Source organism: Lynx rufus, unplaced genomic scaffold, assembly GCF_022079265.1.
Source record: "Lynx rufus isolate CCGP_SWC_20201006 ecotype Redwood Valley unplaced genomic scaffold, mLynRuf1.p SCAF_27, whole genome shotgun sequence".
NCBI lineage: Eukaryota > Metazoa > Chordata > Mammalia > Carnivora > Felidae > Lynx > Lynx rufus.
In genome coordinates, this window is record NW_025814842.1 from 6,894,460 (window position 1) to 6,917,122 (window position 22,663).

The 22,663-nt window shown below is 42.4% G+C and overlaps 2 protein-coding genes across 2 annotated transcripts in view; one reads left to right on the forward strand and one right to left on the reverse strand.

Moving 5' to 3' along the window:
• Positions 1-2,026: 2,026 nt before the first annotated feature.
• On the reverse strand, positions 2,027-19,249 carry TRIM4 (tripartite motif containing 4). Its single transcript, XM_047089390.1, has 6 exons — positions 18,689-19,249; positions 13,621-13,716; positions 12,723-12,953; positions 8,358-8,380; positions 7,997-8,094; positions 2,027-4,632 (listed from the first exon to the last, which is right to left on the reverse strand). Exons 1-6 carry the CDS (start codon positions 19,079-19,081, stop codon positions 4,046-4,048), a joined length of 1,428 nt encoding a protein of 475 aa, XP_046945346.1. The 5' UTR covers positions 19,082-19,249; the 3' UTR covers positions 2,027-4,045.
• A 131-nt stretch (positions 19,250-19,380) lies between these two features.
• The window catches only part of AZGP1 (alpha-2-glycoprotein 1, zinc-binding), a 37,048-nt gene continuing 33,765 nt past the window's right edge, over positions 19,381-22,663 (forward strand). Inside the window, exon 1 of the mRNA XM_047089468.1 lies at positions 19,381-19,441. The gene's annotated coding sequence lies outside the window, so the exon portion shown is untranslated. The remainder of the gene's footprint in view (positions 19,442-22,663) is intronic.

Genomic DNA, 22,663 nt, shown 5'->3' on the forward strand with positions numbered 1-22,663 from the left:
ATCCAGCTCTCCATTGATTGGACAATGTCTACCCACTTTGGTGAAAATGATCTTTTTTTTACTCAATGTATCAGTTCAAATGTTAATCTCTCCTGGAAATACCTTCACAGACACACCCAGAAATAATGTTTTACCAGCTATCTAGGCACCCTTTAGTCGAGCTGACACAATTAACCATACAGAGGTCTCACAAGAAGCCTATTTTAATATTATGATATATTATGACAGACTTGCAGTTTCAGCTCCTACATGTAAAGAATTGGGAAGTCCTAACTCACATCCTTACAAGAAAAAGATGAGAAAACTGAAAAGTAATGGCTTTTCCTGCATTATCAGAGAATTTAGGTTGCATGGCAAACTGCCACCCCAAAATCTGGATAGACAAGCAAATCCACAGAGGCAAAGCTAAGATCTCCTTACCTGAAGCAAAATCCAACAGAGCTATAAACTTATAGGAATAAATAATGGTTTCTATGAAGATTGAGTGTGAGGTTGAGTGTGGGCTAGCTTAAGGGTGAGAAACTTCTTGGAGCTGCAGGGTTGGGCAGGGGGCTGGAGAGCATATATTCATGGGTTTAACTCCAGGAACTCCACCAAATTCTCAGAATGAAAAGTTGAGAAAGATCTCCTCCTACCAGAGTCAGGAGGGGGGAGGAACAGAAATCACTGAAAAATGTGCCTAGAATGCTCTACATAACAAAAGCCCAGTCTCCAGGGGAAAAGATCTTACCAGAGCCTTATCCACTGTCACACAGTGTAGACATTGGTGCTTAGAACACCAATGCATATACCCACCAACTTTGAGGGCGAGGCAGTGCAAGTCTAGGTTGAAATCTGAGAGAGTCAAGACCATCTGGAGAAAGTGTAGGATAGTTATTGCCAAACCATCTTCTAGAAAGTCTCTGAATTAGTCCCTCAGTTAGTTTCTGTGATGAAATAAGCTTGAGAAATCCTGTGTAATAAATACCTCTTCCAATATGTCATAACATGTTAACATAGTAAAGACTCAGAAAAATCCCTAAGTAACACTGAAAACTATTACAGTCCTGTTTGTATATCAGAAGCATCATGAGTTTACTTCATTTTTAGTAAATATGATACCTGTGTCCCAGCTCATACCTGAGGGGAGCCAATATCAAGACTCACACAAGAGGCAAAAAAAAAAAAAATATATATATATATATATATGTGTGTGTGTGTGTGTGTGTATTATATACACGTGTGTGTATATATATGTATATGTGTATGTATATATGTGTATATATATATGTGTGTGTGTATATATATATATATATATTAGGTGGAGTAAGAGAAGAATATTTTTCTCTGTAAAAGATGCAAGTTCTTTAATAATAGTGAAGGAAACCAGAATGTGTCAGCCCAAAATATGCCTCTTTAGCATAAAAATTATTTTGAGCTGAAGGCAATTAAGAGCAGCAAACCCAGAAAAAGCTCCCCTTTTTCTGCCTGCAGACAAGATATACATTCTCCTTTTGCTGGAGACAACACCAAAGAGGAATCTGTAAACATTTCCTCCATTAGTTTCCTCACATGCATTTACCTTCCCACAGACTGCCGCACCTGGAAGGCTAAGACATTCCTCCTGCGTCCTCCACAAATGTATTGTTCTTTACTAAAGGTACTACGTAAACCAGAATTCTAAGCCTCCACTTTGAGTTGCTCTTCACTTTAGGTTTCTCCTGCATGGTGTGTGCTGCGTGTGTTAGTAAACTGTTTTTCTCTTGTTAATCTGATTTCTTGTCAGAGGCCCAGCCAAAAACTTAAGACAGGTAGAGGTAAAGTTTGCCTCCCCTACGGTAGTATGACAGGGCTCATGAAGCCTTGAAAGAGGAGGAAATGGTCTGGAATCACTGCCACCAAAAATGTAAAAGGAAGTCAAGGGATGAAAAAATAAAGTTTGTTCACCAAGGAGTTCAAATAGCCCACCTGAAGTCAGAGAGCAAGACTTTGTAGCAGAACCAGTCAACCTGGCTCAACAGCCCAGGAGGAGGACAGAGGAAAGGTAGTAATGAGTTTCCCAAGGACTGGAAACGAACAAGGCAGACACTGGGGGAAGTCCTGATGGGCAAGTGTATTTGCTTCCTAGGGCTCTGTGACAAGCCACAAACCAGCGGCTTAAAATAACAAAAGTTAATCATCTCACAGTTCTGGAGGCTAGAAGTCCCAAATCAAGGTGTTGGCAGGAGCACGTTCCTCCGGAAGCTTCTAGGGAACGGTTCTTCCTTGCCTTTTCCAGGTTCTAGCAGCCCTCAGCTGGATTGTGGCAGCATGACACCAATCTCTCCCACAGTCATTTTCCCTGTGTCTTCACACGGCACCTCCGTGTGCACCACAGATTATTATTACTATTATTATTAGGGTGCCAGTTACATTGGCTTAGGGCCCACCCTAATGACCGCATCTTAATTTCCAAATAAGGTCATATTCACAGGTAGGACTTCAACCTATCTTTTTAGAGGACCCAATGCAACTCCTAACAGCAAGTACTTTAGAAAGTTAAGGAGAATTCAGCAGAAATCACTGAATGAGGGGGTTGCTCAGGCTGAAGAGAAAGACAAGCCAGGATGGGCAGAGACATAGGAGGGGAGGAGGGGTTAGGGAGGGTGCTATTAAATCACTGCCAGAAAGTCTACAGAAATCTGGGAGGAAACACATTAAAATGTTAGAAGTGGTGAAGTTACCAATAACTTTCAGCTTTTTATACTTTTTGTATGTTCCGAATTTTCTACCATAAGTGGACAACTTTTACAGAGAGAAACAATCATTATTTTTAAAATAACTACCCAGTTCCTGTCACAATCCTGAGAGCTTATACTCTAGAAAACAAAGATAAAATGAGAGAAAACACATACAAATGGATAAAAATGTGTAACAAAATAAAAACCCAACACGAAGATGTTGCTGACATGCAATGTGCATTCAATAAATGTTCACAAAGAGCATTACAAAAACCAGAAGCTTACAAAGACCAGAAAAGGGCACAGGCTTTTACCTCAGACTGATCTGGATTTAATCCCAGCATTCCCATTTGCCAGCCAAACAATACCGAGTGAGTTACCCCAAAGGTCTGTTTTCTTACTTGTAAAAAGAGGATTTTAATTTCCATCTCACACCAAGCTTCTGCAGGAGTCGTACAAGAGCATTAATGAAGAGGCCAGAAGTGCAGTGTGAATACTTGGCAAGTGCCTCCCAATGTTTTAGATGTGACGTGAATACCTTGCATACACAACAGTAAGAATCTGACAGATGGAAACATAATCAACACTTGAGGGTGTAGGCATGGTCGGGTGAAAAAGAGTCATAGCCTGGGCACAGTAAGGGAAGATTCCCTCAACTTTCTGATCGGGAGGTATCAGTACTTACTGGAGAGTAGAGGAATTATGTGACTGAGCAGAAACAGTCTACAAATCTGTCAAGTTTCAGGAAAAGAGACCATCCTATACAAAAATGCAACCTGAATTGCCTTGTACACTGAGGGAGCAGTAACCTCCTCTGACAAGAAATTGGGGATTAAGGAAATTCCAACAGTTCAACAATGCTAGCAAAGCCCACGTTCCCTCTTCCTTTCCACTGTCACTGTGCTCTCCTCAGTTCCAAGACAGCTACTAACGTCAGAAGAGGGGCTGTGTCTCCTTAAACACCTCTTTTTTAAAGCTACATGATCTTTCCCCAGAAGCATCTTGGAACATTTCTCATCCCAGCTCATTGGCCAGAATTGCCTCGCATTGGGGAGAGCTGCCTCTCCTGAAGCACAGGGAGGGTGCACACCAAACAGCTCAATGAGGAAGAACCAGAAGAGGAGGAGGGACATGGGGCAAGTGGGTGCTGGAAAGGCCACCAACAGGCTCCACCATACTTTCTGTGCACAGCACACACAGGGAGCTGAACAAGACATCAAATTAGAATCTGAATGGACAGTACTGATGCGCTACCTGGACCAGTATGTACAGAGTGAAAGAAGAGGGCCAAGGGATGCATGTCCCCAGGCTAGGGTACAGGCAAAGATTCCTGGGCAGGGGAAGACTCATTTCCCACCAGTCACTGCTGGGATGACTAAAGATGCTAACGGACTCAACCAAAAAAATGGCCGGAGGCAGGAGATGTGAGGACAAGAGAAAGTGTGTAGATGAGCTCCATCCACAGCACTGTAGAAGGAGATGTCCCCAGCCTCGTGATCTAGGAAGACTCCCACCCGGTGAAGAGCAGGCTCTTGCTTGGTAGGGCTTACAGAAAAGCTTATTAGGGGCCGGTAGCCAGCAGAACTCCAACAAATAGCCCAGATTCCCACATGGGGGGACATTTTTGAACTATCAACAATCCCCATGATGTCCTCCCGACATACCCCCACGGCAATCTCCAGGCTATCTCGGCTCTCAACTTCCCAGTAATGTTTCCCTGAAGTGAAAACGTTTTTTCCCAAAACACAGGGTAAGTGCTGAAATCTTTCCACAGACTGTGTGGTCTTCGGAGGGGTCCTCCATCCACTAACATAGCCCCACGCTGAGGAAAACAATGGCCAAGAACTGGCTGATGCTCCATTTTTTACATATCTCCCTTCCTGGGAGAAGACAAGTTTGGGATGGGCCGTGTCTTCAGCTAGATTTACAGCCACTGTAGAGAAAATGAGAGCAGAGATTTATAATGCGACAACTTACCACCAAACCTCCAGAAATGCCCCTCTTTTCCAGCTTCACCCCATCCTTCTCCTAACAAGAACTGTTAGGGATGAGATACCCCACTGCCTCTCAACTGATCCTCAGCTGGGTGTAGCCTTAAGCAAAGTGAAATCTTCGTTTCCCTTCTGCTCTAAAAGAGTAAGACCTAAAAACAGGGGGCTCATTATTTCATGGCCCCAAGTCTTCACAATCAGCATAAAGTTGGGAAAACACTAACAATTCTGACTTGTTGAATCAGGACCAGACCAAGATGGCTGACAGGCTGGTTCTTTGCCCTGGGACACAGAAAAGTCATCGTTAGCAAGTTTACTCTTTCCTGGTTCCAGCTGTTCACTGGGAAGCTCCACAGGCCCCTAACAGATCACTCAAAATGGAACTCACTATTCTGTGCCTTTCCATCCTCTTGAGACGAATACCCCTTCACATGCAGACATCTTGTCTTCTGTGTTCTCTGTGGTGTAACAGCACTACCTTCACCCAGACAACTCACACTTTGAAATCTTGAGGTTATCTGACTCCTCTCTCCCTCTGACCTTTGATGGCTTATTAGTCACCAAGTCCTATCAAATCCACCTTTGGAAATACCACCCAGGTTCCTTTCCTCCTCTCTGTCTTCACTGCCACTGTCTTCACTCAGACTTTCAGCACCTCCCACTTTAACGGTGTCTCTAACTTCCTCCCTGGCCTCCCTGCCTCCCAGTTCTCTTCCCTCCCAGACTCTCCATGTCTCTAGTTTCTCAAGAGGATTTTTTTAATCAGAAATGGATGATAGGTTTTGACAAATGTTTTTTCTACATCTACTGAGGTGATCATATAGTTTTCCCTTTTTCAGTTTTCTAATGTGGTGAATTACACTGATTTTTCAAATGTTAAACCAACCCTGCTTTTCTAGAATAAAACCCATTTGGTTGTGATGCATTATCTTTCAATATGTCGTTAGGTTCGATTTGCTAAAATTTTCTTTAGAATTCTTCTGTCTGTGTTCATAAGGGACGTTGATCTATAGACCTTCTCTCTCATAATGTCTTTGTCTGATTTTGGTATCATGATAACACAGGCCTCGTAGAATTATTTTTGAGAGAGAGAGAGACACAGGGAGACACACAATCTGAAGCAGACTCCACGCTCTGAGCTGTCAGCACAGAACCCGACACGGGGCCCGAACTCACAAACCGTGAGATTATGACCTAAGCAGAAGTTGGACACTTAACGGACTGAGCCTCCCAGGTGCCCCTGGAGATTTCTTTCTTAAATGTTTGGCGAATTCAGGGAAATATGATGTCATCTTTATTTTTCTATTGTAAGTAACGTCCTTTTTCTCTTCTTGCTTTGGAAATTTTCTCTTAACACTGGTTTTGGTGTAGTTTCCATCCTATTTCTTATTCTTTAGGGCTTGCTGAGCTTATGCAATCTGTGGACTTAGGGTCTTCATCAAATTTGGAAAATTTTTGGCCATTATTTCTTCAGATATTTTTTCCTATCTCATCCCCATCCTGTTCATCTATTCAGGGACCCCAATTACCACATGTAAGGCTGCATGATATTGTCCCCCAGCTCACCAATGCTTTTTTCATTTTGTAAGGTTTTTTTCCTGAGCATTTCATTTTGTAGTTTCCACTGCTTCATCTTCAAGTTCACTCACCTATTTCTCTGTAATATCTAATCACGTATTAATCTCAACCAGTGTATTCTTTGTCTCAGTCACTGTGGTTTTATCTCCAGAGGTTTGATCTGGGATTTTTTAGATCTTCCACGTCTCCAAATGCCTCTTTACAGGATAGTTATAATAACTGTATTATAAAGTCCTTCGGAGCTTATTTTAATATCTGGATCAATCCTGGTCAGTCTCAATCGATTATTCTTATTATGGGTCATGCCTTCCTAACTTTTTGCATACCCGGTAATCTTTGATTGGATACCAGGCATTGTGAACTTAGATTGTTAGGTACTCATTTTTAAAATTCTCATGGTTTGTCTCAGGATAAAGTTACTTGGAAATAATGTGATCCTTTTGGGTCTTAAGCTCATGACTTTTAAGGTGGGCCCAAAGCAGTACTCAGTGTAGGATTAATTACTCTCTACTAATGAGGCAAGATTTTCCCAGGAATTAGGAGTTTTCCCATCTGGCTGGTAGGCACAGGCATTGTCTAGGCCCTGTGGGAGCACCAGGAACTGTTCCTTCTAATCATTTTGGAAACGGCCTTCCTCAGCCTAAGGTAGTTTTTCACAAGCATATGCTAAGCATTACTCTGCTGAATACTCAGGGGGCACCTTCATAGATCATCAGGGTTCTCTCTATAGACGGCCCTCTCCTCACCAATACTCTGCCCAGTACTCTGCAAGTTCTCACTGCTTTGTTCTCCCTGGACTCAGCCCCATTCCTCAGCCTGGCTCCACCTCCACTACCCCTCCCTGCAGTAGCCTGAAAGCTCTTTCAAGGCTAGAGGCTGGAGCCATCATAGAGCTCACCTCATTTGTTTCACATTTTTCAGGGGTCCTTGGCCTGCACTGCCTGATATCCAGGGTTGGGAAAACTGTTCTCTTCATGTACTGTATCTGTTTTCTTTTAGTTTTCTTAGTTAGCTAAGTTTTAGGCTGAGGAGTAAATCCAGTCCCCATTACTTCATTTTAGCTGGAAGTAGACACCTACCACATGGAGATGTGCACGTGAGAACCAGCTATGTAGTTCTGACAACACCTGTGTGCCTTGGTGCTTCCCTGGAGATCCAGTAAGTTTATCTTCAGACTTTCCTATGCTCATCTTCTCAACCTCAGCTCCTGCCTTTTCCCACAATGCACCTTATGGTTTAGTCACATTGGATACCCTCCCCTCCATTTCCTCCACACCTTGGCTCACACCGCTCCCTCTGGTTACATGAATATGCCTCCATTTTCTACTTGGCAAACTCCTACTCATGCCTCAAATCCCAGATCAATGTCACCTGTGTGTGAAAACCCCCCCACTTCACCCCCAACAGAGCTCTTTCTCTGTACTTCCATATTTTATTCATACCACCATAAACAGTAGATCCCACTATGTTACAGTAAGTGATATGGGTCTGCCTCTCCAGTTTGCTTAAATTCTTAGGCCTTTTTCTTTCTGTATCACTGGCACCTTATAACCCACAGTATATGTTAAGTAAATGCTTCTTGAATGAAGCACATATCCATGTATTCCTAAGTAGTTTTTACCACTTTTCATGCTAGCTGTATGCTCTGTTTCCTCTTTCCTTTCCAGGCTTTTCTCATTGCTTATTCTCTTATTTTAAAGATTTCTAGGGAGCTCCAACCTTGCTCACCTTGGAATCGCTTCAGCATTTCCTTCATCATGGGTATCTTGCACACAGTCTTCACTGTTAGAACTTCAGGGGAATAGTTCACATCCTGGTTCTCACTCCTAAGAAAAGTACAGAGGGTTGCTCTTCTTAAAGGGGACAACTCAGGCAGCCAAGACCCCCAACTCCTGCGGAAGGTTCCAAGCCCAAAGCTCACACCACCACTCTCCCATTCCCCCTTGCAAAAGTCAACAGTAAAATCCCTCCTCCATGGACTCCCAGGGTGTGCCCAGACTGTTCTATGGAGCCCAGGCCTGTTTCCCCTCTCCTCAGCGTGTATCTTTACCATTCCACTCAGGCCCCATAAGAAAGCAGCCGCTCATACCTGGTCAACACATCTTTTGGATTCTGTGAAGAGAAGAAAAACATAAGTAAGTTATGCCCCTTCCTCCTGAGATCTGGTACTCAACTTCGGAAGCAGGTATTTTTCTGTCAACCGCTTTTGTCAATGTCATGTATGCTCTCATGCTGCCAAAGCCAATGGACTGATACATGGAGTCTTTTTCTTCATGTGACCTCTCTGCACCATCTGACAATGTTAACCAATCCCTGAAACCCTATTCTTTCTCCTTTGCCACCATGACACTAACTCTCTCCTGCCTTTTTGCCTACTTCTCCATCTATTCTCTTTCAGACACGGACATTAACAAGTGTTGCTTGAGGATGTGGTAGGAACATAAAATGGTTCAGCCACTTTGGAAAACAGTTTGGCAATTTCTAAAGAATTAAATATAAATATATGACACAGCCCAACAATTCTGCTCCTACTATCTACCCAAGAGAAATGAAAATGTATGTCCACACAAAGAATGTCAGGCAAATGTTCACGGCAGCATCATTCCTAATAGTCAAAAGGTGGAAACAACCCAAATGTCCATCAACTGAAAAGAGAAACAAAACGTGGTATAGTCTATGATGAAATACTATTCAGGGATAAAAGAAAAAAGGAATATAAATACAATACTAATATATGCTATAACACGAATGAACCTCAAAGACATTATAAATGAAAGATTCCATACACAAAAGACCACATTACTATATGACTCTGTTTATATGGTATATTTCAAAAAGGGAAATCTATATAGTCAGAAAGTAAGTTGTCTAGGGGCTGGAAGCAGGAACAGAGATTAACTATAAATAAGCACAAAGTGATCTTACTGGGGTGATGGAAATGCTCTAAATCTGGACTTTGGTAAGGTTTCCACAACTAGGGAAAATTATAAAAATCACTTATTTAATGATAAAAAGTACACTTTTAAGTGTATGGGTATATGTATGGGTGAATTATAAGATATGTACATTACACCTCAAGAAAGCTTTAAAAAAAAACAACAAGTGTATCAAAATGGCTAATTACCACATGAAAAAGTGCTCAACCACATTAGTCATTTGCAAAATTCATCTACCCTTTGGAAGGAGGAAAGGGGTGCTGACTGAGGGCCTGAGCTAACATTCTATACCATTCAGCTAAAAGTAAAGAGCTGACAATTCTAAGCACTGATGATCACACAGAGCCACTGATCTCTCTCACACTGCAAGTAACAGTGTAAACGGATACAATCACTTTGGAAAACAGTTTGGAATCATCCATTTGGAACCAACAGATGCCCTGTGACTCGGAATTGCTTTCACAGGTACATAACTGACAGAAATGTGGACACATGTACACCAAAAAAGACATGTTCATAACTGCTTTTTTGTAACAATAAAAACTAGAAACAGCCCAAATTTTGCTAACAGTAGAGTGAATGGTATTTTTGGTATATTAGTACCATGGAATACTACAGAACAGGGCCTTCAACCTGGCACTATTAACATTTGGGGCTGGAAAAGTTTTTGCTGGGAGCTGGGGGGGAGGTGTCTTCTGTGCATTATAGGATGTATAGCAGCATCCGTGGCCTCTACACGCCAGACGCTGGTAGCAGCCACCCTCACGTTGTGACAACCAAAAATGTCTCCAGCACTGCCCCCTGGGGGAGCAAAATCCCTCCTGGTTGAGAAGTTGTACACAGTGATGGAAACAAATGTCTGCTGCCACCTACGACAGCCTGGGTGAACTTCACAACATAATGTGGAGCAAAAGCAGCAAATGCTGAAAGAGTTGTACTCAGAAACAGACAGAACAGTGTGAGAAGTCTGGAGGGAGAACACCCTCAGGGAGAAGGGAAGGGGTGTTGACTGGGGCACGCAGAGGACGCCTGGCAAGCTATTCATGTTCTATTACGTGACTTGGCTGGTGGTTCCGTGGGTGGGTCACTTGGTGATAATCTGTCAGGTTTATGATTTATGCATTTTTCTCTATGGATGTTATACTAAAATGTTTTTAAACATGTTTATTTTGTTATGACAGTAAAAATGATGTTGCCCGAATCCATGGACACAAACGATACTTAAAGGTGAAAGTATAGTTTAAAAACATTTACCAGCAGGGGCACCTGGGTGGCTCAACCGGTTAAGTGTTCAACTCTTGATTTCAACTCACAGCTCATGAGGAGATCAAGCCCTGCATCGGGCTCTGTACTGACGGCACGGAGCCTGCTTGGGATTCTCTTTCTCCCTCTCTCTCTGTCTCTCTGCCCCTCCCCTGCTCATACACACACACACACACACACACTCTCTCTCTCTCTCTCTCTCTCAAAATAGATTAAAATAAACTATAAAAAATATAAATAAATAAATAAATAAATTTACCAGCAAACAAAAGGGTCAATGTAGATGAGCTAGGCATGCCAGCTCCAAAGGCTGAGAAAGAACTATAGAGCAAACCCAAGAACTAATAAAAACAAAATAATAACAGAAACAATAAAAGCAGATATTAATGATTTCACTGCATTATTTGTAGTGGTAATGGTGTTGAGGCAACCTGGGTTTCCAACTTTGGAAGAAGGAACTGACAAAATGTGGTAGGTAGACACGTGGGTTCAACGTACTGTATAGATAGCAACAGGAATGGATATTAAAACATAGTACCTAAGGGGCGCCTGGGTGGCTCAGTTGGTTAAGCGTCTGACTTCGGCTCAGGTCATGGTCTCACAATTCGTGGGTTTCAGCCCCACATCAGGCTCTGTGCTGACAGCTCAGAGCCTGGAACCTGCTTCAGATTCTGTCTCGTTCTCTCTCTCTCTCTATCTCTGCCCCTCCCCCTCACACTCTGTCTCTCAAAAATGAATAAATGTTAAAAAAAAAAATTAAAAGAAAACAAAAACATAGTGCCTAAGAAGCAAGAGATGGAATGCAGCAAGATTAAATCATTGCATAAATTAAAAATACATAAACCAAAGCAATACTGTACATTGTATAAGAACACATTCAAATGAAAAGATAAAAATTAGGTACAACAGAATTTTTTTTCAATATTTCCATAGTTCTTTTTTTTAAGGTGTCTGTACAGTTCTAAGAAGAAAAGAAGTGAGTTATAGGCTAAAAATGATGAAATAAAGGAAAAATAGATGGATAAGTGAATAGATTAGTAAAATAAGTTCTCTTAGGCTGAGATTCTATAATCCAGTTCTGTCTTCTTTAATCATTTCCCTACCGTTGCACTTATATTGGCTGATATATATTTTGTAAGTATTCTGCTGGTTCATGCATATCTTTGAGGTTTCAGATTCTGAGTAGATATTAAACCTCTATTTAAAAAATTGTTCCAATGTGTTATTTCAAAGATTCTGTTGAATGTACATTTGGATATGTAACTGGAACATCGTGGCTTAAGCAAGCTGTAAAAGTTGTAGACAATTCTTGGAAATCATTACATTAACATAAGCTATAATACCCTTCCCCTAGCAATTTCTTGCTGAAAATAACTGGTGAGTGGGTCCATGTGTCTCTCTTCCTTAAAGGTAGAGCAGAATGTTGTATCCTGGTGAGGAAAAAAGAGTAATCACAGACTGAAGCGCTCTTCAACAATTCTTTCCTCCTCAGTCACATGATGTGGAAGAGAGATTCTGAGGGATCTAAGACAGTTACAAATATTGGATCCTATCCAAAAACTGAAAGAACCTATAAGGATACTTTACTTGCTGAGGATATAAAGGTAAAGATTATATAATAAACTGCCTTAAAGTCCCAAATCTAAGTGCTAATGAGTTCCTTTTTTTTTTTTTTTTAAGGAGGCTTCATGCCCAAATGGGGCTTGAACTCACAGCCCTGAGATCAAGAGTCACATTTTCTACTGACTGAGCCAGCTAGGCGCCCCTAAGTGCTACCAAATTAGAATTATAACTTTTTAACAGTTGCTAGATATTAGAAATTATTTAAATGAATATACCTATCGAAATCTGAGGCTAAGAGCAAAGTTATTATCAAGCTATGATTATAATGATTAAAAATTAGTAAGGAAGACAAATTTATCTTAAAAACTACTGATACAGTTATCTCCTTGGTGATTGTAGGTTTGCTTTATTTTACTATTTTAACAAAGAGTCATAAATGTATAAGTAACATGAATGGAAAAGTCTTAGATGTGCTTCAGACCCGAGGCAAACCAAGCGAACCTGGGTATCTCCACAGCACCTGAGCTCAGCATACCTAAATGTTGCATTAATTTCCTCTGAATGGTGAATCTTTGACTCTTTAATTGTATAGTGACAGTAGGAACACAATTATCAACAGAGAGAACACATTTCCTCTATTAAACCCACTCACCAGGAAAGACAAGAGGGAGTTCAGTGTGTGACTGTCTCACCTGCAGCAACTCCAGGGTGGGGCTCTGGCTCTTCCTCCCGACCTCTAAGATGAGCTGCTTCAAGGAAGTGATCGTCTGATGGAGCTTTAACGTGTTCTCATTCTGTTTCTTCTTCGTCTCTTCTTCTTCTTTGCTCAGTCTCTGAAGAAACAGTTGCTCTTCTTCGGCCAGGAAGTGGTGCAGCTTTGCAAACTCTGCACCGAATCTCATTCGCTGGTTCTTCATCTTCTCCTACGGCCACATGACACTTGCTCAGTCCTTGTCCTGCCCTTGCTCCTAAATTCCATGCACGTGACTCCCCAACAGTCCATGGCGCCTCCATCCCAATCACCTCCTCCAGAAAGCCCCTGCCCACCCTCCACAAATTCCCGCTAATTTATTTATACTCACTTGGTATCTTTGTACTGCCTGTATAGTATTAGTTCATCCTTTGTGACACTTGAGGCTCTACTACTGACAGCAATGCCTTGTTTGTGTACTTTTTAAACTAAAACACACTTTCACATCTATTACTTAGTTTAGCCTCCAGAATACCTACTGTTTGGTCTCATTAAGCTTTAGATGTGCTTCTGTGCGTGCGCATCATGCCTCCCAACTAGACCAGTATCTCTGGAAGCAAAGTCCATTTACTTTCCACGATGCCATGGACTCAGACCACCCATAACCTAGGGAGTATATTTAGGAAAAAGTGGGAAGGAGAGGGGTACCACCGTGGAGAAATGGGGATGAAGTATGTGGTACTCCCATCGCCCAAAGCCACAGGTCAGTAGAGACACACACTTCCTGATCTATCACCTTATCTGCAAGGGGCCTGACCACTCTTAACATCATGCAAGCTCCTCCCAACAATACCGAAAGGTTTCAGGGGCAAGAAAGGCTCAACCGATTCTGCTATTACCTTCCACTCAGTAGCATTTTTCACTTCCATGTCCTGCAAATGCATGGCTTTCTTCATCTTGGCCGTCAGACTACACTGAGTCTCAAGAAGTTTCTCCTGCCAGCAGAAACACATATCAGAAAGCATCTCCGCAAACATCTTGCTTGTTCAAGAGCTGAACAGGCAATGAGATTGAGAAAACGTTGAAGACAGCTACAGAATTAGGCATAAAAAGTATTCTGATCTGAAATCTTTGCAATACTCTATAGAGCCTGCCTATTAAGTTGGCAAAAAATGAAAACTGTTAGAGGCTTAATAAATACCTTGTACTGGTGAGGGAGGCCTCTGACACTATAATAGTAGGAGACTTTTATAAAAAGGTGCCATCCTTTTGAAGGGCAACTGACAGGATTTAAAACCATCTGAAATGTGCATAATCCTACTTCCAATAATCTGTGCAACAAGACACTAGCAAAAATAATATGTATAGGAATGTTCACTGCAGCAGTATTCATTATCCATTCATGGGGAATTATTAAATAAATTATGGTATATTGATACTCTGTGCCAATCTCAGGTAGCTCTCTCTATATATTGATGTGTTTTATTAAGTAAAAAAACTACACTGTAAAACAATAGTATTGTATAATTCTGTTTTGAAAAGAACAAATACACATGTATCTGTGCATGGATGTGTGCATTTAAATAGACGAAAAATCTGGAAGAACATACACCTAAAGATTAACACTGGTTATTTCTGGGGAATAGAAATGGCTTGGAAGTTTGGGAGGGTGGGGACTAAAACTTTTATGAATTTCGGTCTTGATTTTAGAATTTAACAACCTGAATGAGCTATTAAAAAGTAAAAGGAGTCGATCAGCATTAACAAAAATGGCTGTGGAGGGGCAGCACCTGGTAGCATAAGGTCGCCATGACCTCAGACAGAAGCACACAGGTTAGACACACATGCGCACACACACACACACACACACACACACACACACGAGGAAAACCAGCAAGAACAGATGACCAAATGGCTGTGAGAGAAAGGAGTCCAGATTTTGCCCCTGGGTTCTGGCTTGGCAACTAGGACTGTGGTCTATTTACCAAATAAGGAAATGCAGGGAAATGAGCAGTATGTAAATGGAAGGGGGGGAATTAAATTCGACTTTACTAAATTGAGTTTGGAGGGGGGGTGTCCCTGATGAGTACAGTTAACAGTTAAGGGTCAAGAGATCTGAGCTGCAGAAGTAGATTGAGGGGGGAGGGTTAGAGCACAGGCAGCAGGTGCAGCCAGGGTGTGAGTAAAATCCCCCAGTAAGAAATCCCCCAGTAAGAGTCTATCAAGAAGGGAATACAGGCTGGAACAAGGAACAACCACACTTAAGGGGTGTGCAGAGGACAAAAACCCTGCCAAGAAGCTAAGCTGAGTGGTGGTTGGTGAAAAACCCAGAGAGGATGTTTTCTCATACACCAAAGGAAGAGAAAATTTAAATAAAAACCAGTGAATACCGTCAAATGCTGAAGAGTGGCCTAGGGCAGCTTTCTGGAAGTGTGAATATGTGTCAAAATAAAAAGCTAAAAGGAAAAAAAAAATGAACAGAACTAAGAAATAAGCAGGGCAAGTTTTTTTTTTCTTCCCTAGGAGAATAATGAAAACCAGTCGGTGTCACTTTTCTTCCCACACTTACAAATGACAATGTCTACAGCAAAATGAAGTCATTGGAAAGAGCGACACCACCAAAACTGGTGAAGGTGTGGAGCTGCCAGAGCTCCCCCACGGCCACATGGTGCTGGTGGCTGTGCGAAACAGAACCACCACTCTGGGGAAAGGTCCAGCGTCAAACTAAGCATACATCAATCCCAGGCCCAGCAGTACAACTTCTAGATACGGGAAACATGAAAGTGTGCATCTATAAAAATACCTCTAGGAGAATACTCATACCAGCTTTATTCATAAAAGCCAAAAACTGGAAACAGCCCAGGTATGCAGTGATGGAAACATGGATAAGCCAACTGCGGTATGTTCATAAAATGGAATACGACTCAGCAGGAAAAAGAAACAGGCTACTGATATGCACAAAATGGGTGAATCTCAAAATCGATACGCTGCGCAAAAGGAGCCCATATAAAGGAGTACAGACTATTCTTCCCACTTTCATGTTTGCTTGGAAATTGCATAGTGAAATGTTGGAGGGGGCAGATGAAGCTAGGTTGCAAAGGGATTCCATTCACATGAAGTTCCACAACAGGCAAAAATAATCGTCAGTGCAAAAAGATCAGAACAGTAGCTGGGTTGGGAAGAGGGAGCAGATTAACTGGAAGAGAGGATGGAGGAGCTTTCTGCAGTGATGACAATGTTCTTTTTTTTTTTTTTGTCTTAAGATTTAAGTAAGCACCACACCCAATGTGCAGTTCCAATTTACAACCCTGAGATCAAGAGTTACACGCTCCCCTGACTGAGCAGCCAGGCGCCCCAGTAATCTTTATCGTCTTTATCTTAAGAAGGGCTTAGGGTGCCCAGGTGTATGCATTTGTCAAAGCTCAGCAAATGTACACTAAAGATGTGCATATTTAATTATATTAAATGTGACTTCAAAAACCACCACTAATGCTAAATGTGGTTGGTTGGCGGTAAGCTTGCTAAAGTATAGGAGGAAGTGGACTATCTGCAATTAACTTTAAATGCCTCAAAAGGAAACAAGAATTGATGGATGCAGAGAACAGACAGATGGATAGACAGGTGATAAACAGAGTAAAATGCTAATGGCAGAACCTAGATGTCGGTATACTGGTATTATAAACTTCGTCAAACATTCATGTTTGCTTGGAAATCACATAGTGAAATGTTGGGGGGGTGGATAAAATTAGGTTGCCAAGGACTTCCTATAGTTCTGTTATATGTCACAAAATCACCTGTGTTATTTTCTTTCTTACACTATGTTTTCTAATATTATATAATCTACTTATTTCCTCTAGTTGTTAAATAGGTATATAATCCTGCTATTTGGAAAGCTATTTCAAGTAATTTTATTCCTTTATCAATTATACAACTGCCACTCTGTAATCACTGTCAACTTCGATGTATATGGGAGGACTGCAATCAGATAAGTAGTTCTTTTGAATGTGATCAAGATTTTTTTTTAAGTTTTCACTTTTGTTTAATCATGAAAAAAATATTGGGGTGCCTTGGTGGCTCAGTCAGTTAAGCATCCAACTTCAGCTCAGGTCATGATCTCACGGTTCATGAGTTCAAGCCCCCTGTCAGGCTCTGTGCTGACAGCTTAGAGCCTGGAGCCTGTTTCAGATTCTGTGTCTTCCTCTCTTTGCCCCTCCCCCACTCGCACACTGTGTCTTTCTCTCTCAAAAATAAACATTTTTAAAAATGTTTAAAAATAATAATGAAAAAATATTTTAAATAGAATTTTTCAATTTTTCAAAGCCCTTAACAATTCCAGTATTTGTGAATTATCCCGTATTGCTGGTTGTATTCCAAGATTCTACCTAAGTCTTTTTGAATCCTACTACAATTGAGATCTGAAAAGGGGCCCCTGAATGAAAATAGTAATTCCAGGAAGATTAGAAAAATCCTTCCCTACAATAACAGAAACTGCCAGGAGGTGGCAGGAGGGCAACACCAAGCAGTTCTCCAAACTTAACTGCCACCTTCCTCTCTCCCTCTACCCTCCAAAATTATTAAGCAACTTCCAGTCCTCTCACATTGATCACATGCCATTCCAAGCAGCCATGCTGAATATGCTGTTCCTTTGGCCTGAATATCCTCTCCTTTACCTATCATACTCACCCTTCAAAAGTGAGTTCATGTTCAACTCCGTGAAGCCATTTCTCCTCAGACCTTCCATGTACTCGATACAAACTTGAATAACTCACTTACATACTGAACTTATTGGTCTACATGCTTATGTACCCTACAAGACAAGGCTCCTGTCCTTCTTATCCATTTATGTCCAGATTCTAGAACAATGCCTGGCCTACAGTAAGCATAAATAAAGGTTACTGAGTGAAGGGGTGGATGTATAGTTCATAGTGCTACTTTGCATATTTCCTGTTTGTAGTCAGTTGATAAAACTGTATGGCATTTTATAGTTTACAAAATACTTTAACTTGTATCATTAAACTTGTGTTTTCAACCAGTACTTACTAGATACCAATTCTGTTGGAGACCACTGGAGTTACACCATCAGTATAGAAGGGGGTAGGGCTACTCTGGAAAGGATGATGAAGGAAGGTCTTCAAGCTAAAAGCTAAAAAGATGTAAAGGATGGAAGGTGTGGGTAGAGAAAGAGAACAGACTTGAAACAAAAGAAGGCAGTGTGGCTGGAGTAAAGTAAGATAAACTGCTTTATTCAACTGAAGCGCCTTAATCCATAAAATAGGCAGGACAGAGTAATCTCCAAATTCAAACAGTAAGTGATTTTTCCCAACTGATGAAGGAAGCTAGTATCAAATCCCGGCCTCACACTTCAAGCCAGGCTTTTCCCAAATCATCAGTTGTCTATAAACCCTGTAGATATACACCTGCACTGTCCAATACACCATCCATTAGCCAGGTGAGCACCCAAACTGTGGATAGTCCGAACTGACATGTGCTGTAAACGTAAACACAGATTTCAAAGTCCTATTACGAAAAACGTAACTAAAATGTCTCACTGATAACTTTTCATAGCGATTGATGTCAAATGATAACACTTTGGAAAACTGGGTTAAATAAAACATATTATTAAAATTAACATCACCCGTTTGTTTTAACCACTAGGAAAGTTTTATTACATCGTGTTTCTATTGGGCGGCACTGGTATACACCCCCTCGGTATGACTGTCTTAAACTAGGAGATCCCAAAGGCCAATACTTTGAAAATTCTATGCAGACCCTCCCCATCTCAGTTTTAACCCCAACTCTGAGATCTGTGTGTCGCTTAATTTCTTCGCACAAGTGGTGGGGGGCGGGGAAGGTCGTACTTCCAATGGGCATTGCAGCCACCTCGTAGGTCTCTCATGACAATGGCCTACGACATGACATGACAATGGTATTCCGGGAATACCGGCAGCCCTGCTACGGCCGGCTCACCCGGTAGCTGGCGAAGGCCTCGTCGATGGGCGCCATGGTGTGCGTCTGGTGCTCCTGCGACTCCCTGCACACCAAGCACACGGGCCGCTGGTCGTCCTCGCAGAAGAGCCGCAGCGCTTCCCAGTGGCGGCCGCACAGGCCGGGGGGCACGGGGCCCTGACGCCGGCGCCGCGTCTTCTCCGTCAGCCGGGCCAAGGCCCAGTTGGGCCGCAGCGCCGCGGGCGCCGACGGCTGCCGGCACTCGGGGCAGGGGAACGCGCCGCCGCCCGGCGCCCAGCTGCGGTGCAGGCAGCCGCGGCAGAAGTTATGGCCGCACTCGATGGACACCGGGTCCTCGAAATAGTCCAGGCAGATGGAGCAGGTCAGGTCTTCCTGGAGGTCTTCGGCTTCCATGCCGATTCTCCGCCCCGGGGTCGGGGTCCGACGCGAGGCGAGGGACTGCGGGCGGCGGGGAGGGGAAAGTGCCGTCCCTCCCCCGGGGCCTCGGGACCAGTCCCGGCGCGCGCTGGCCAACCGGCGGCCCCTCTGCGCGCGCCGCGGGGCCCGAGCGCGAGCCCGGCAGCCTCGGGGTTTCGGCTACTAGAGGGCGCCGCGGGGCACGACGGGACGCGGGCTGCCCCTCGGGCCAACAATAGAGATGCGGAACTTGCTCCGGGACGCCTAGAGAGGACCGGAGGAGCCCTCGCGAGCCGAAGCTGGAGGAGCAAAGCGAGGCGGCGCTAAGGAGTTTGGCCTGTCCTTCACGTTGGAGAGGTGAGGTCAAGTTCTGGCGTCCTTGGCGAGCTGCAGTCGGGCGGGCGTTCTGGGAGTGCAGCTGGGCGTGGAGTGGAGGCGAATGAGGCGCCGGGCCAGTTTAGGCTTGCTCTCCCTGAAGTCCGTTCTTTACATTCAGCCTTCATTCTTGGCCTCCACCCTCAAGAGCTAGTCGAGTTCTTGGAAAGGCAGGATTTCCTGCTGCCCCCGCGAAGCCCACCTACTCTCCTGGTGTTGGGTGAATTGGAGAGCCAGTATTCCAGGAGGGGAGCAGGAAAGGGAGCGTTTAGCCGCCCACGAGCTAGTGGGGTGATAACTGGTCGCCCCGCCACCCTGATTTCCCTCTCTTTCTTCCCAAGCACCCGAGACAAACACCAGGTAAAGGAAGCCCATTCTTTGAGCATGGGACACGTTCACCCAGCGCAGATGGGGCTTCTAACAGTTAAGTCAGGGTAAAGAATCTCGGGTTAGATGATCTTACCCACATCGGAGACTTCCCACCGGTGTCTTCGGTGGTTCAACTCCTAGGAGATCTGTTGGTATGGGATGCGCTAAGCCATCTCGGGGTGATCCGCTGAGTGGCTGTTATCTAAGATGCTAGAAAGGAGCAGATCCTGTAGCTTCAGCCCCAGCTGCGGGAGCCTGAGGAGGTCAAGACCAGGTGCCAAAACAATGCCTGGGGAGTGGAGCTGGAGCTGTCATAAGGAGGACATTATAAAGGATCTGCTGGGACCAGAGAGTGGGTGGAAAAGAGATCAAGTTTTTTAAGTGGGAGTGATTAAGATTCAGAAGCATGGATACATCCCTTTTGGTATCCAACTTGTAGTACAGCAACCATTTTTCTACCTCAAGAAATATCCATTGAGGCTTTCAACAAGCAAAATGCTTGCATATTTCAGGGAATTGTCTGTTTCCCTTCATTGGATTTTTTATTTTATTGTTGTCTATTCCTTTTCTTATGAATGCAAGTTTAAAATTCTTCTTGCATCCCAATATCAGATACTGCCTTTCCCATAATATGCTCAGTCAGTAGTTACCAAATGTCCAATTAAATGACTTGGAAAGGGGATTCCTGTGATCCGTTTTGGGATTTTTGACAAAAGCCCAACGGAAAATCTACTTTTTTAAATGTTTAAAAATATATAAATAATAAATAAATAAATATAAATGTTTAAATTACACAACTAATGAATGCATTTTCTATGAAAATTAGAATACTTTATTGAGAAGGAATCTGAGTCTTAGTATGGACCAAGAAGAAAGAAATGCTCTCATCAGTTATTGATGTTTGCCATGAGTGTGATATAAGTGCGTATGTGTCTATATGTCTTCCTGTGTACCGAATGACAAACATAAGGTCCCATGACACCTTAAGGTTCTTATGGCTTCTATCCTGCCATATGCCTGAGATAAACTTCCTTCTTTCCTGAAAATAGTGAGCCCCGCTAACTTGCAACTTTATTCATACGGAATTTCAAGCGACCCCAAGGAGCCAAACAACCTTGAAAAGAAGGATTCACACTGCCCAATTTCAAACCTTATTACAAGGCTACAGCAATCAAAACATGTGATACCAGGATAGGGATAAACATAAAGATCAGTGAAATAGAATTGAAAGTCCAGAAATAGTGCCATACGTCGACAAGCAATGGGTTTTCAACAGGGATGCCAAAAACCATTATATGGAAGAAAAATGGGCTTTTCCATAAATGGTGCTGGGAAAACTAGATATCCATGTGCAAAAGAATGAAGTTTAACCCTTATGCCATATATAAAAATTAATTCAGAATCAATCAGACCTAAATGTAAAGCTAAAACTGTAAAACTCTTAGAAGGAAATGCTGTTGTAAACCTTCACGATCATGGATTAGGCAACGGTTTCTTAAATATGACACCAAAATCACAAGCAACAAAAGAAAAATTGATAAATTGAATTTCATCCAAATTAAAAACTTATGCCTCGAAGGAGACTAACAGTGAAGTGGAAGACAACCCACTGAATGTTGAAAATATTTGGAAATCATATGTCAGATAAGGACCTAGGAGCCAGAATATATAAAGAACTCAACAAAAAAAATACAAACAACCTAATTTAAAAATGGGCCAAGGATGAGTAGACCTTTCTCCAAAGAAAATATACAAATAGTCCATAAGCACATGAAGATGCTCAACATTGTTTGGGAAATGCAAATCAAACCACAATGGGATACCACTTTACCTCACTAGGATGGCTACAGTTTTAAAAATCAAATAAGAAAGAAAAGAAGAAAACAAAAAGAAAGAAAATACCAGGTGTCGGCGAAGATGTGGATAAATTGGAACCCATTTATACATTGCCGCTGGGAATGTAAATAGTACAGCTGCTGTGAAAACAGTTTGGTAGTTCCTTAAAAGGAGTTACCATATGCCCCAGCAATTCCACTCTTAGGTATTTACCCAAGAGAGGTGAAGACCTATTCACACAAAAACTAGTATATGAATGTTCATAGCACCATTATTCATAATAGCCAACAAGTGGAAACAATTCAAAAGTCCATCAACTAAAAATGAACAAAAAATGTGTGGTGAGCCATACAATGAAATACTAAACCATAAATGGGAATGTAGTACTGATTTGTGCAACATGGGTAAACTTCAAAAACATGGTGCTGGGGCACTTGTGGCTCAGTCAGTTAAGTGTTGACTTCAGCTCAGGTCATGATCTCACAGTTTGTAGGTTCGAGCCACACATCAGGCTCTGCGCTGACAGCACTGAGCCTGCTTCAGACTTTCTGTCTCCCTCTCTCTCTGTCCCTCCCCTGTTCACACTCTCTGTCTCTCCAAAATAAATAAATAAACATTTTTAAAATAAATATGCATATGTTTATAAAAAAACAAACAAACATGGGCTAAGTGAAAGAAGCCAGTCCCAAAGACCATATATTGTATGATTGATTCTATTTATATGAACAGTCCAGAATAGGAAAATCTATATAGAGAGAAATTATATTATTGGTTGTTTATGTTTGTTGGGGGGGGGGAAGCATGGAGGATTGTGGGTAAAAGCTAAAGATAACAGGGTTTCTTTCTGAGTTGATGAAAATGTCCTAAAATTGTATTAACAGATGTGCAATTCTGTGACTGTACTAAAAGCCATTAAATTGTATGCTTTAAATGGGTGAATTATATGGCATGTGAACTATTTCTCAATAAAGCTGTTTCAAAAGGGTTATCAAAGAGGAA

What these genes read in the sequence shown, in the direction of transcription:
- TRIM4 (XM_047089390.1), bottom strand. Translation starts at nt 19,081, where the DNA reads ATGGAAGCCGAAGACCTCCAGGAAGACCTGACCTGCTCCATCTGCCTG. An exon ending in AAAATGCTACTGAGTGGAAG is followed by an intron (nt 12,954 to 13,620) that starts GTAATAGCAGAA and finishes ATGTGGCCGTAG; the next exon opens with GAGAAGATGAAGAACCAGCG. An exon ending in CCACCCTGGAGTTGCTGCAG is followed by an intron (nt 8,381 to 12,722) that starts GTGAGACAGTCA and finishes TTCTCTTCACAG; the next exon opens with AATCCAAAAGATGTGTTGAC.